This window comes from Seriola dumerili, unplaced genomic scaffold, assembly GCF_002260705.1.
Source record: "Seriola dumerili isolate Sdu_G_001 unplaced genomic scaffold, Sdu_1.0 BDQW01000219.1, whole genome shotgun sequence".
Lineage (NCBI taxonomy): Eukaryota > Metazoa > Chordata > Actinopteri > Carangiformes > Carangidae > Seriola > Seriola dumerili.
Window position 1 is genome coordinate 5,214,957 of NW_019174474.1, and position 15,668 is coordinate 5,230,624.

Here is a 15,668-nt window from a genome sequence, read left to right on the forward strand (position 1 = left end):
TGTGCTCCATACATACAAATACTACTATAAAATCAGCACTGACAGGGAGTCTTCGGGAATATAACAACACGTCCAAACAGACTCAGGTTACAAGTAGTAGCACTGACACATTTCTGTGAATTGAACACATCCAATCTGCTCTGCTGGATAGCTGAAAAAATCATGCATTTTTATGATGAGAAAAAAGACAAAACTTGGTTCTCTATTACTAGACCCCTGGAAACATTTCAGAGATGAAGGCAGTCTGAGGAGCCTCTCAGTCAACCATAGCAGGCCTTTTAATAAAACCGCTGCAAAGCAGAACACTTTCTCTTTGAAGGGAACGGAGTAAAATAATTGTACTCAGGACGGGCAGTATGAAGTATCATCAAGCTTTCCCTAGGTATTCACTGAGCCCATATTAAGGTGCATAAACATTTTGTGAAAACAGTAAGGAAAAGACCTACCAGATAGCTATTAATTAATTCTACGTCTAACTTGATTGTCAATTGTATTTTCAAATTCACCCCACGTTATTGTTTTCCACTAACAGTGAGCTTTTTGGTCGTTTCAGCTCTTCATACAGCAGCCAGTTGATAATGTGAAGGCTGCTCTCTGAGATCTAATGGCTCAGACGCCATAACGACGCACACTTACATTCCGCAAGCCGGTCCTGGAGTCGGTATTGTTTACTTGTCAACAAGGAAATGGAGTGCAGTGGACACAGATATCAATCAATATTTCTGCATCACTCTACAGTTCTATTCAGCAATCTGTGGCTCTGAGTTGTGTGAGCTCGGCTCGTGATGATGGATGGACTCTCTTTGTTTCTATGTCTCTCTCTCTCACTGCAACACATGCAGGTAAAAAAAAAAAAAAATAATGAGAATCTCACAAGATCATTTTCACTAATTAGGAACATATATTTTTTTAAATGGTTAACTAATTATAGCATATTACATATAGTTTTTTTAGGAAATACATCAATAGGCTAAATTATAATAAGTAGAATAATTATCTCCTGCAATCATTATCTGATCTGTAGTTTGCCTGTAGTGCCAGAGCACAGCAATTTTCTGCAGCTGAGGAAGGAAGAATAAATAAACGGTGTTGAAATGTTTTGCCCCGATTTAGTGTTCATATTTTGGACTGTACGGTGTGACTGCTGCACAGCTCCACCCCCAGTTTATCAGAAATGTTCTGCCTCTCGTGTTTCGATCAAGTTTCTGCTGACTTTGCCTATGTCAGTACTGGTAATAACGTTACCGTATTGTGGGCTAGATGCTGACGGGTTATTGTCAGCTTTGTTTTGTTATTTTTGACAGACTTCTTTTTTTTCCAACGGAGTAAGTCCATACGCAGCCTTTCGACAAGGGATATCTTTTTGTGAAGCAATATAAAAAACTCTGCCGGTGGTCCACATTTCTTTGCCTGGGGGGTTATATGCACATCAGGGCTGGCCTGCTGGCAGGAGTGGTGTCAGCTTGCCAGTGAAAGTACAGCTGAAGTGATGACAGAAGCTGACTGTTGTGCCGTAGTGGCGGCAGCTGCTTGTGAGAAGTGAAGCTGCCAGTGGAATAAGAATGGCATGCCAGATGTAAGTGGTACCTGCCAGTGTATAAGACATTTTTATAAACAGAAGACATCAGACTCACTGTCAGGGATGATCCTACTGCTACTACAATGCAAACTCACCAGAATGCCATCAACAGCACTGTATTTTGTAACATTATGCTAATGATGCCACGGCGTGTTTGTGTGTATTAAACAGACACTGGGAGGAATGTTCTTTTCGGAGTTAGGAGAATAAAAGCAGCTTATGTCTTCTTTAAGTTTCATCTGTCAGTGGCTTTGCTGTATCTTCATGAAGCACAGACTGTACTATATATTTCCTAAGTGAAGTCTCCAGAAATATCAGATGATGTGACATATTGAGTGAAAGAATCTTCCAACCTGTCTATCATCATTGTATCCAGTTTAATAGAAAAGCTAAATACTGCATCTACAGGCTACCACCTGTTCTGAAGTTCACTGCCAATATTTCAGACGATTATGTCCTGATTAACTGAACAAACTCCAGTTTGTCATATTTGTGTTACGGTACGAATGAACTCTGAATAGAGGGAATTAACTGAATGAAGATAGAGATGGCTATTTCAAGACTTTCCCTTATAACTGTGAGAGGAAAACTTATCTAACTCATTCACTCATAATTGCTCTCTGCAGCTATTTCTGACAAACCCAATCACAAAACCAATCTCTCCAAAACTCAAAAAATGTATCTACACGACCATTCTTGGTTCTGTGTAATTACAGTACATGTGAAAGGGACGCCTCATTGTCATTGGCAACTCCACACCAAGTCTGATTTTGAAGTCGTGTCACTGGTACATATTCAAGCCACCAATTTAAAGTTTCAATTTTTACCCCCTCAAATTAAAAATGTTCATTTGCCTGCTTTCATGACAACCTCATGTGTGATTTAGCGACGTACCTGCTGTTGTCAGGCAGAGCTCCTCGTCACTGTTGTCCTGGCAGTTGTCCTGGCCGTTACACAGGAAACTGCGGTCTACGCAGCGGCCATTTCGACACTTGAAGCGAGACTCGGAGCACACCAGTGGGTTGCCTGCTGTGGTGAAGTCAGAGCAGAGGTCAAAGGTCAAGTGTTAGGTCGTAGAAAGGTTTTCAGTTCAAAGCTCAAAGAGTCACAGGAGCACCTGTGTAACCTTTCCTCTAAGAAACAAACTTCAGTGCATAAAGAAATGATTTCAAAGCAAATTGCATTACTATTCTGCAGAGGTCGTTTGTGTAATTTGTTAGAAGTCGATTTTGTAAACTTGTTGCTCTCATCCCATCTACAACACGCTGATATCAGTAAATTTAAAAGAAAAACATGGGTGTTACAGGTTCATGGGGATTTTCAGAGAAGAAATTAAACATTTAAAACGGTGTGAGTCAGTGAAGCATTTGATCTCATGAGTCTGATAAAAAATCAAACTGAAACTCAAAAGAAAGAAATAAAGAAAAAAAAAAAAGCTGTCCAGCCCTACCACTTCTTATTAGCACACTTTCTCATTTGTCTTTGTTCCAGCTTTTTCAAAATGAGGCAGAATTATCTTGTGAGAAGATCCAGACAATTACACAGTCGTGACGCAGTATGTGCTGGGAGCGTAGAGCATAGCCCCATTTAAATGGCTAGATTAGATTTGTGAGTGTGGGCCCCTGCAGGCTAGGAACACTGCCTCTGACAATGGTGAGTGATTGGTTTGATGCACGTTCTAGCAGTGATGGGGTCATGTGAGGAGAATGTGATAATACAGACCAAGAACAGAACAGCAGAACAACAACAACAACAACAACAACCTGTCTACTGATGTATAGATATTTTAAGCAAAAAAAAAAAAAAAAACCAAACCAAACCAAACCCAAGGGAGCACAGTCAGGAGTTACAATGCAAAAAAGTGATATAACTTGAAAAGGAGTGGAGGGGACAGTGGAGCGGTATAGAAATTACATTCTTTATAAAATGACACGCTCTTTCATTTTCCTCTGCAAGATGGGATATAAAGCATAACAGCTTTACACTTTAGAAGGAAACACTGTACTGCCACTAGGAAAAGCTAAAGCACAGCAAAGTAACGATGTTGATGATTGCATTTTAGTATTTTGAGCAAGGTCTTTTCATTTACTTGTTTACAAACTGAAAGCAGAAGGAGGGAAGAATAGACGCGACGAGACAAAGAAATGTGCGACATGCGCAACATGTATTGATGTGTGGTGATTGTTATCTGTATTTGTCTGACTCCTCCTGTTAGCTCCTAGATTAAATGAATCGATTGCATTTTTATTACTAAGTGTTGTTTTTTCCCATTATTCTGCACTGGTCTGTTCAAGTAATTTGTTCTTTTTGTAGTTTACTGATGAAGCCGATATGTTGCTTGAAGGGGTACTACAGCAATTTAGTATAGCATTTCTATTACATTGGAGGACTCAAAGGAAGCTGATTAAAAAAAATATAATGACACAGCAGAGGCTGAAATATCCTCACTTTTATTCCTCAGTACGGGTCAAGCTCCATAAGCACTTGATCCTACATTTGCCACGTTGCAACCTACCTACCTACCTTTTGGTTAGGCCTCTCTCCCTGCCAGGTTAACACCCTTATCTTTCAAACTCCACACCCCAAGTTTGTAATTCGGTCTTTCTGTATGTTTATTTCATTGTATATGCCCAAGCTGAGATAACCCTGTTGACATCACTATGACGTCATCAGGGTTAATTTCTCAGACCTGAGTACATGATAAGGAAACTGACCTTAATGTGTGAAATTGCTGGAATGCCCCTTTAATTCCTTGCTCGGCCTTTACAGGAACATTTGTGCTTTTACATCAGTAAAGTACATATTCATCCTCTACCATCCACTGGTATGATGAGTGGCTGTAGCAATAACAAACTGTTATGACTGGAGGACAGTACATCACTGGTGACCATGGCATGAGACCAATTGCTCTTATTGGATTTGGTTGCCATGCTGTGAGACTCACTGCAGTTCTCCTCATCGCTCCCGTCAGGACAGTCGCTGAAGCCGTTACAGCGGAAGCGTCCGATGATGCAGTGGACGCCATTAGCGCAGGCGAAGAACGTGGGAGCACACTTCGACTTGACCTTAGCTAAGGACAGATGGGAGGTTGGGGGAAGTGGAGGAAGAGTAGAACAATGGATTAGTCTGTGGGTGATGAGAAGATGATGCAGCGATTTCTAAAGCAATACATCATGTTTTATGACAGAATTAGCCTTGGCTGTGATGCACAAGGGGAGGGAAGAACCCATCAATAAAGTTAAAGTTTTAAAGTTTTTTTTTTATTTTTATGGTAATAATGTAACACACACAAATGTGAATTAAAAATTAAAACAGTAAACCATTCAACAAAGGTTCAAACAGTCAAGCAGCTGCTGTGTAATAGAGACCAATTAATTATCCAGCTCATTTTGTTCTGTAATGCTTATCTTTAAGTTCTCTTAAGTATGACAAGTAAAGGGTAGGATCCCAAGCACAAAGTACTGATAGGAGAAGAAAACAAGTTAATGACAAAGACAAAGAGAGCAAATCGTGTGGGAGAGTGTTTGTATGGATTCTGCCATTGATCAGCCTAAGCGGGCCAACGGGTCTTATCTCCCAGGACAGGCCTGAGACTGAGTGACGAGCCTGCAGAACATCAATGCCTGGCGTGCTCCGTTTAGTGCAAACCCCCGAGTTTTAATTCAAACACATTGGTCTTCCTTGGCAGAAGGAGAAAAACAAGACAGCAGGTAGAAAACAAGTAGAAAACAGAAGATAAAGGACCTCGCTTTGACTCGATCGCTTTGAAGTTAAAGTTTTAAAGCCTGATGGCAACAAGAAAAGACATTAAAAAAAAAGACATGGCACTAAAGCCACTGGTAATGTATTTACAGTTTGTAATAATGAGCCACATCTGTGTGAAACACAGTGTTATCTCGCAGACCTTTTTTTTTTTCCTCTATTCTGGCTTTTGTTAAACTATAGTCATGGATTATTCCCTTCCAGTAATTTGCATTATAATACAAAAGCTTAAACTTGTAAATTTGGCTTTGTGTGAGAGCAACTGCTGTTGTAACAGTGGTTACTGGAGACAGAGAAAGGAAAAGCTATCAATTACAGCTTAGACATTGTTATAATATTAGTTAAATAAGACTAGATGTTAATGCCAGTGAGCGAATATCATTATAAACATTGTATTAAATACTACGAAACTACAATAGGATGGAACGACCCGCACATTCAAATGACTGCATTAAATGAGTGCATCTGAAATGCAAGCCACCAAACAGTCTTTCTGTTTTTTTTTTTTCTCTCTATACTGAATACAAAGGGTGGAATTGGCCTGCTCATAGGTTGGCATTGTGCCATCTCAAATGCCAGGGGCGCACATTTTTCCCTCTACAATATATTGTGGTAGGCTGATTTATGAGCTCTTTCAAGCTTATGTGTAGCGAGGGGGGAGGGCTAGGCATAACAACCACGAGGGTTTGGAGCGCCCGTCTCCAGGATGAAATTTAATCCGCTGAACGCGGGAGGAAGCTGGGATAGTGCCCGATTTCTGTGTCTATAGTCTGGGAAGCCTTTGTTTACCTGGGCAGCGGAGGCTCTTACCACCCAAAGCTCATTTTGCATGGTATATCACAATCATTAGAGTCCAGGGAGAAAAACAGACATGGCTTCGAGCTGTAGCAACACATAAAAGAAAAGCTACAAAAACATCTCGCTGTGGAGGGGGTACATTGAAATTCATCTGGTCACAAACAAAGGCAACATCATCTTTTATTCTTTAGTTTTATTTATTTTGCATGTCTTGGATTCTTCTATATTTCTAGATTCCTTTGTTTTGAACCTGTTGTGGGAATTAATGGAAACATGCTCTGGTTTTTTGGAGACATATAGAGTTTCTTCTTGGAAAATACAACTTCCTTCTCCTCTGTATAGCCATGGATCCTGGCTGCTTTTTTTTTTTTTAGTTGCTTGGCAGGCTTGGCTAGAAAGACAGCTCTGTTATTGCTCTGCGATTCCTCATTCACTTCCTCCCTCATCCGAATCCTCATTACACTTCTACTGCTGGCAGGATTCATCTGACCCAGTGTTTGTGTTCCAAATTAGCTCAAAAGTCACTTGAAGGACAAGCTCATGAGGGGAAATTCGTGGGTGGGGAGAGACAGTGCTGGTTGGAAGGATAGAGCTAATGTGCTTAGCTGTGTTTTGGGGATGCAAGACAAGCAAGACAAAAAAAAATTAATTAGAAGGAGCAAGTTGAGGGGTGTAAGAGCTGGTATAAACACAGACTTATTAAGTTTCCTTTAATAATTCTCTGAAGGTTTATTCCACGGCCAGGACTTTTACTGTTCACATTTCCAGGTAATGCTGATTCATTCCATCAGCCTTGCTCTTCAACCTACAACCGCGAATGTCATCCTGTCTCCAGTCCTTCTGTTTCTCGGTTTGAACTGATTTAGTTTCTTGCCAAATCTTCTTTCTCTTCTCTGAGCCTTTGTAGAAGTTGTTTACGTAAAACAGGCAGGGTGTTGGACGCCTTCCAAACTTAGTTCCAGTGTTCACTGAGCAGCACAAATGAAAACGAATGAGGTTAGCAGTCGAGCTGATTCCTTGAGGTAAGACTATCACTAGCAGAAAAACATGGCTGGATCAAACCGAAATGCACAGTTGGAGGACGCTCAAAGAAAGGCACGGAAAAAATAAAATACACAAAACTCTTTGTTACTATCTCCTATACAATTACAGGCGCACACACTATATATTGAGGCGCCTATTTTTGACAGGAGCCCAAAATTTCTTTCCTCAAGAACATTTTAAGATACAGAAAAAGAAACAAGACTTAAATATTTCAACTTATTTTCAATATCTAAAGCAAAACAAAGTTCAAATCCACGACATATTTTGGGTTTAATAGTAAATCATTTGATAATCTGACATGAAGTTGAAACAGAATGCTACTGTTTGTCTCTCCTTCCTCGTCTTTATCTCCCCTGAGGCTTCAGCATTCATGTCAGCCTGTATCCGACAGCAGAGTTCCTGTTGCATATAGTATGCTTTGCTCTTCCCCAACGTGCACCCTTATGCCCTTCTCCACACTTCTCCCCTTTTCTCCCTCTCCTCGACTCCCCAGAGAACGGAATAACTTGTTCGGCACAGGTAGGCTTGCTCGTGATGGGCATGCATGATTGACAGAGTGTGGAGAAGGACCGGAGGAAGAGACTAACAAGAAAGAAAACAGAGGAAAAATGAGAGCGGGAGAGTAGAGGCCAAGGAAGAGTAGAGACAACCGACAACTTCAAAGGTTTCTCTGACCTTGCTGAGCATTTCTGAAGGGAGGAAATCAATATGGACTCAAGGTGTAAGCAAGAAGGGCAGGGGTAGATTCAGTCTGGAGGATTTTGGGATCAAAATAATTATTCCGTACAATTCACTGTCTAAGCCCTGCGCTCTCGTTGTACAATAACCTTCTGTGCAGGATGAGGAATCGCAACATTATAGAGCTGCCTCCATCTCAAGGGCCAAGCGTTTACGGGCCACTGGCGTTCTGCAAAGCCATCAAACTTCATGCTAGATGAGGAAGCAAGAGCGGCCCGAGTACCGTACAAGCAGGCGCATGTGCAAAATATCAGTAATATTTCAACAACTTCCAATAAAAGGGGAAAGCAAGCAAGGGCATATAGTGAAAAAGCAGCGAGTGATCTGTCAGATAATAACCCTGCTGCAATATTCATCATAGAAAGCTACTTGCTGCTAAAATCGCCTTGTTTGAACTGATAGCAGCCAACATTGTATTGTAAAATGACGAGGCAGCACTTCTTCTTCCTTTGAAGATTTCGAAGCAATCATTTTCGCCTAATTTGTGCCCATCGATGGAACAAGGATAGAATTCAACCTAAAAGAGAAAACTAGGAGAGACAAAGACGGCGAGAGACGGAATCAGAGTGAGACACCCTAATCAATATTTCATCCATGTTCCTTGACATTAATTACACCAGCTCATTGATCAGTCAACCATTAAGCACATGGGATGCACCAGACTCAGTCCCATTAAATCTTCCTCCGCTTTCCTTACTTTTTCTGCCGTTATTGCCCCGTATAGTCTCTCTCCATTTTCTTGACATGCTCCAGTCCACGTCAGAGACATGAACACACGCAGGGAAAGGAACACCTTACGCATAATGAAGCATAGCAGAACCAAGCGTGAACAGACGACGACAGAAGAAGAAGAAGAGGAAGAAGAAGAAGAAGAATAAGAAGATGAAGAAGAAGAAGAAGAAGAAGGGAAAAAAAAACCAAACATCTGTCAGCAGCATATGGCTCTTTGTGTTCGAGTCAGTGCATTGGTCATTGCTCTTATCATATAAACACACACTCCTAATCTCAGCAACCCTTCCCTTACCCAGGGTGGGTTTGGTAACGAATTGGCAGTGTGTGAGCCTTGATATCTAAATCATGACCAATCTGTCTCTGGAGTCTTTTTAGCTATTTCCACCCCTGCTGCCCAGCAGAACTTTGTTGTTGATAAGCATATAGTTGCTCTTTTGAGTTCAGTAACTCATGGGCATTTTGCGGAGGTCAGTACACAAGAAAAAAAAAAACAAAACAAAACAAAAAGCACCACTGATGTCGCTCCAGGCTTTAGGTTGTGTTATGACTGCGGGAAGCGATGATGCGATAATATTCGAGTAATCCGCTAAACTGAATTTATTTCGCTCCTAATTGTTGTGAGGAGCTAACAGGATCAATAAACAGTGCATCAGGTAATGAAAACACCAAATGGTTCACTGTTGCAAAGTATTGATAGACTTTTAAACTAACTGACAAAACATCAGCCCTTGTGTGAGTCGCCAATTTTCTCTCCCCCAATGATTGAATAAAACAGGCCTGGAGTCACAGCCAGTATTGGGCTGTACAGTGCATTCAACATGTACTGATAGATCTGATCTTGCATTAAATGTTACGGTATGAAGACAGTTTGCTTCATGGCACAGGACACTGGTTTAATATGTCTGTGACTGGTGAGCGGTTGTGTGCTCAGTTTAAAACTACAATGTGCAGCTCAAGTAAAGAAGAGTCATCAAGACAGTAAACTCTGCAATGTCATCTAAAGTTATCCACCATAAGCTTCTAGATATACTATACCAAATGAGGCTGGCGCAGTCAAACCTCAGAGTGTATTTAAGAGAGAAAGTGTGCATTTTACTGCTTATGGATTCAGCATCATTTGAAGTGGAAGTATTAATTTTTTCTTTCAAAAGTTTTATAGTTTTTGCTTTAAAGCCCAAAAGACTAAAACTATCCAGTATTTCATAAGAAAAAATTGTTAGAGAAGAAAAGAATAAATACATTTTGTGTATGGGAAAAATGTTTTTGAATATCGCCCATCCTTTTGTGACCCCTCAGATTTATCCTGTGACCCCCAGGTTGGGAATGATTGTCCTGAAGGAAACAGGGTCAGGCAGCAACATCGTGTATGAGACTTTTTTTTTTTTTTTTAAAGGAAACGTGTTCTGCTGAATGGAAAATACAACACAAAAGACATGTCATTTAGATACTGAGGCACAGTAGTCTGGGATTAGACACATGCTGACATGAAAACAACTCGAGTTGAGCAGTGTATGAGGAGATGAGCAACCCTTTCGTGTAGTTGATGTGTTCTGATCCTTGCTCTTTCAGAGCCACTGGCCCTGCTGATGGCCCTTCTAATTTAAACCAAAGTAAAAGTTGAAGTTTCTCAGAAGTTTGTCAGTGAAGAATTCTGACTTCATTCTTGCACACACAAAGAGGCCATGGCCTCAGCCTGCAGGACTGCTAGTTCAGAACAGTCGTTTCTTTGAAATGTGCCTCTCTGTCGTTTCTCTCATTCCCAACTCCATTTGTGTCCCCCCCATCTTTGATTCCTCACTTCTTGCTTTATACATCATATCCACTCACCCTTTCGGCCCTACCACGTATCTCTCCTCTCTCGCCTGCTCATGCCCTGCCCAGACAAGGGCAAAGAGGCTAATCCTGGCTCTGAGGTCCAGTAAGCTCAGTCAGCTCTCCTCCTTCTCTCCTCTGTCAGTATCCATTTCGTCTAACACTCTCCCAGGCTGTCGTTATGGACACCAGAGAACAGGATGGTACTTTTGACCTCTTTGTGTGAGGAATTAGTCAGAAGCCTGTCTCTGAATCATTGCTTGAAGACCCCTCAGACTTGCCAACACATACGCACATACAAGCACATTGAGCAGATGGAGATATTGCAAAAAAGAAAAAAAACGACACATATTTTTTTTCCATCTGAAATTCAGTTAAATTTATGTGCAGCAAAAGCAGAGGATCCACTTCATAATAAACTGGACTTCATAAAAAGGATCTGTAGAGGGTCCTAGCCTCGCGCAGCAGGACACTAATACAATAAGCTGCGTCTTTAATGCAATAAGATTCAGGCTGGAGCGACTGCCTCTCTTCTCTCAGTCCAGACTGTTATTTAAGAGGCAGCAAAAAGTATTTACATGACTGAAGTTGACCCTTGTGCCAGGGGGGACCGGAAGAACAAACAAGAGAAGAGCAGTGGGGCCTGGGAGGAAGGGAAAAGCCTGTCTTTTCTAGGTGAATAAAAATTCCCTGACCATTTGAGAGACAATTCCTCGCCTATGAAGTGTAGCAGACTGGAACAGACTGGAACAATAAGTAAATAAATAAAGAACAGAGGCAGGCAAATGTGGACGAGGTTTGCATTATTCTCTTCTGAACCTCCTCACCCACTGATGTACTGGAATAAAGTATAGGCGGGTCAAAAAAAAAAAAAAAAGCTGAGGTAAAGTAACTGCTGGTAAAAAAATCTTAAGTTCGTGTGCGGGTGCTTCTGTCTTGCAAAAACACTTCTGTGCTAATTGGACGCTTACATCCCCATATGTACAGAGTGAGTGTGTTCAAATTTCACACAGATTCAAAAGAAAGTTATTGTTTACATATCCCACCAAGTAATTTGCAAGTCCAAATTGATTTGTTCTCCTTTGTGTTTCCCCATTAGCTACATGGTTTCCAAAAAAACAAAATTCTCATTAATGAGACACCAGGGAGACATCGCCACATATGACCTTTATCTCGGGCTCTGCATAAGTATTCCTTGGATCAGAGACACACACATCAGCACAATCTGCTGGCTAAACAGCATGGGCTTACAGGAGGATCTACTCTCTAACTACAGCTGTCTTCTGGTGCAAATTCATGTGGTAAAAATAGGCACAGGTCCTTCAGCAAAAAGGTACCAGAGAATTATATATGTTCACACATATATGCCATAAATACAAAAGGATATTGTGCATATATGCCTGCACGCAAAGCACAAACTGTCCATGCCTAACAGAGGTCTAGAGAGAGAAGCAGGGGAGGGTTGCTAAAAATAAAATGTTTTAATGGTCTAGCAGTCTCATCCGCTGTACCTTAAAACTGACTAATTAATGAAAGAAGTGGTCAAAGTATAAAAAAAATAAATAAAAAAAAATTGTAAACATCCATATTGATGGTCAATTAAACCACATGTTCCTGGAAACCTCCTGGCAGAAGCCAACTGCTCATATTACAGATGGAAGGAAATTTAATATCCTGTGGTGGTGGTCAACACTGCTCTGCCTCCATGGTAATGGCTGCGATTGCAAAGGACAGTGGTATAGATACCCTGTGTGATTTCCTACTTGGTTATATAAAGTCAGTCTGAGAGCAGTATTTCTGAGGAGTTTGCATTGAAATACATGTTTCATATATGTAGATATAGAGGGGGGTGACTAATTATGATTCTACTTGCAAAGAACCCAGTCTTTAAGTTTCCAGGCAGTGTGTTCCTCCTCAGATAACAGACATTCAGACAGAACTCCTGCTGTAGCCACTATAATGAGTCCTCCTCTTTACCTCCCTTCCTTCCCTCACTCCATTGTTTCCCCTCCCTCTGTCTGTCAGTCTGTCCCTGCAGAGCCTCTAATGGAGCCAGAGGTTTGTCTGGGGACTTTTGTGAAGCAGTCGCCGGAGATATCGACTGACAACTAGCCATCTATTTGAGGATAATAAGGCCCACTTATGCCAGAGCAGATAATGTAGACGTCAACAACAAACACATCCGGAGAGGCTGGCTGAGTGTGATGCTTGATGATAACTTGCTTTTATCTATCGTGGTATCACATGTACTGTCAGCCACTGACAAAAAAATGTGGTGAACTTGATTGAACACATCTGACCAAAGTGACCTCTGAACTCTGTGATTAGATAAAACAGGAACTCTTCATGTATTTAATACTGATGCAATATGTCTAAACGCATCTGAATATGATTTTTCCAGGTCTGACAGTTGTTGACAGTTTAAGGTCACAGAGCGATGAGAATCTGGGGCACACAACCCATCTATATAAGTAGTTTATTCATGCAACAGACTTACAGGAATGTCATTAGTAAAGGCGTACTAAAGAAGATAGCCTAGGAAACCAAATTTCTCTAACTTAAATGACCCAGGCATTACAAACTAAAAAGATTGATGATTACAAAGTTTGGCTATATAGGGTGTGTGTCTGTGTGTGCTGGTACGCCATGGGACACAAGTTTGTCAAGAGTACTCTGACTGTTCCCTGGGCTGCCAACAAGTGAGAACAGTGAGAGAAAGTGACTGCTGGAGGAGAGGAGGAGGAGGAGAAGGAGGAGGAGGAGGAGAAGAGCTAGAAATAAGGAGAGGTGACAGAATGGATGAGAAACCATGGGTGATTTTTTTCTGGCAGAGAATTAGCCGGAAAATAAATAAAAAATAAAAATCTCGGCAAGATGCGTGTTATGCTTTTCTAATTGAAAACAAGTCTCTGTGAAGCAAATTACAAGCCAAAAGCCAAAAATCATCAGATGAGATAAAGAGGGAAGGCACGGAGAGGAGGAAAAACGGGAGCGCGAGACATTTAGAGAGATGAATATATCGGGAGATGGGTGTTTCCATTCAGTGTGGCAGGGCCTCAAAGTCAATCTTCATCAGCAATCCCATCTTTGTGTGGAGCTCTGGCTGAGACGGGAGGGGGAGAAGGAGGAGCAGCAGACCAGAAAGATCAAACCCAACTAAGAGTGAGGATCAAAACTGAACTATTACTGTAGCCTTACAGTGGAATTATGCATGCGCTACTATTCCTGCACATAGAAGTAATCGGCCTTTGCTTTGATGGTATTAAGTTTTGCCCTGGTGCTAAACTGGGGCCGAGGGTCTCGCAGAGAGGAGGAGGAGGAGGAGGAGGAGGGATGCATGCTGTGGGGGAGAGCGAGGAGGGGACTTCATTTAAGCTGGCAGAGAATTAGGTTTAAATGGCCCTTATGGCTCTACGGATAGGGAAGGGAGAACTTCGACTGCAATTCTGCACAGCACGAGGAGTTCAGGAGTTGAGAAGACATGACTAAACTGGCTATCTGGATACATTCCTTTAAGGCACAGCTAAGAGCTAAAAAAAGATTCGATAATGGAACCTAAACTGGACTTACGACAGCCCTTCTCGTCGCTCTTGTCAAAGCAGTCGGGCAATCCGTCACACTGCCATCCGCCTGGGACACACTTCCCATCTCCACACATGAAGTTTCCAGGGATGTTGCACTCTGTGGTGAAGTTATTCCCTGGAAGCAGCTGGCTCTCTGATGGATAAACGGACAGAGGAGAAGGGGAGAGGAGGACAACAAGAGAGAGGACAAACTATTACAATCTCACTTCATAACAAAAGCAGACAGGTGGATTGCAGCAATATTCATCACAACAGTCAAAATGGGAGGCCCTTATTATCTCCATTCTCTCAAGATAGAAAAATATTAAGGGCACTGGCTCTATTTAAAACGCCATATCAATCTATGGGCAAATAAACAGAGGACCATCTCATGAATACAAAAGCAGAGGAGGTCATTCAGTGTTAACAGTAATGTGGGTGTAAGCGTCACTATAAAGCTGGGCAATATCATAATAGGGAAGATTAGGATGCAAACACGAAAGAATACTCACATGCAGTACAAGCACAGCATATATTTATACATTGGACATAGATGCAAACACACACACATACACACACACACACACACACACACATACACACACACACACACACACACACACACACACACACACACACACACACACACACACAAACAAACACACACACACAAATGCAGACCAGAAATAAACACAATCAGCACAAACATGTGCCCTGAACTAGTTCGGGGCATTTCTGGTTGACGCAGTGCAGCTGCGGCATAATGGGCTGGAATGTGAGACATGGCCTTTTGGCTGAGGTTTGACACTATGCAGTGAGCAGTTTAGCTCGTAAACAAAACCATAGGGCAGTAATGAGGAGTCCCGACAGACCGGGGGAACATTTTCATGCTGCAGAGCTGAAACTGGGTTCAGCTGGTCGGCCACTTCATTACACTCGAGAGCAGGAACGCAGGAGCTGCACCTGCTGCCAGGAGGTGTGGACCTTTAAGCCTTAAGTGACGGTGTGGTTTGCCCAAACAGTGAGTGATTGGGTCGCGCTGAAGGTCTTTCTTAAATAACTCCTATTGTGAAGAGCAGTGATATGAACATTAGAAACATTTCATTATCATTACCAACTGAACTTGTATACTGGGGCTTAATTACTCTAAACAAGGCTGGGGTAGCCTCTATCTCATACTGACAGAGGGATCAACTGATACAAGAGGTTTTTGCGACTGACTCAAATATGAGACTTCTGTAAACCCCATCCCACAGATAACTGCGAACACATCTGTTTTTTTTTTACCGAAGAGGATGATTGTGTTGGAGCAGATTTTTTTCTGTGAGTGTCAAAATAATTCCTGCCTTTGCAAAAAAACTCGCTCAAGGTCTGTGCTGTACATCCGCCCTTCCTTCGTGGGTTACATGAGTTGGAACATTTCCTGCAATGCCTGACCTAGCAGTTTATTAAATGTAAACATCAGTGTTAGATATTAATGTTAGTATTCTACAAATATTGCAAACATTTAAACATGTCACATTCCATAGGGATACAAAGGGATACTACTATGCTGCTTCTGTTCCTCCAATATTTCTGAATAAATCAGATAAATGATGATTTCACTTTGCGCAGAAGAAACAGGGTTTGTTTTCTCTATT

General features: G+C 41.6%; 1 protein-coding gene across 3 annotated transcripts in view; it reads right to left on the reverse strand.

Moving 5' to 3' along the window:
- Positions 1 to 15,668, reverse strand: part of ldlrad3 (low density lipoprotein receptor class A domain containing 3) — a 75,696-nt gene that overhangs the window by 33,510 nt on the left and 26,518 nt on the right. For 2 of the 3 annotated variants that reach the window (XM_022754486.1, XM_022754484.1), the window contains exons 2-4: positions 14,036 to 14,182; positions 4,524 to 4,649; positions 2,474 to 2,608 (exon numbers count right to left, since the gene is read on the reverse strand). In XM_022754486.1, coding sequence (XP_022610207.1) covers positions 2,474 to 2,608; positions 4,524 to 4,649; positions 14,036 to 14,182 — 408 coding nt within the window. The remainder of the gene's footprint in view (positions 1 to 2,473; positions 2,609 to 4,523; positions 4,650 to 14,035; positions 14,183 to 15,668) is intronic. The other variant, XM_022754485.1, reaches the window with a different exon arrangement.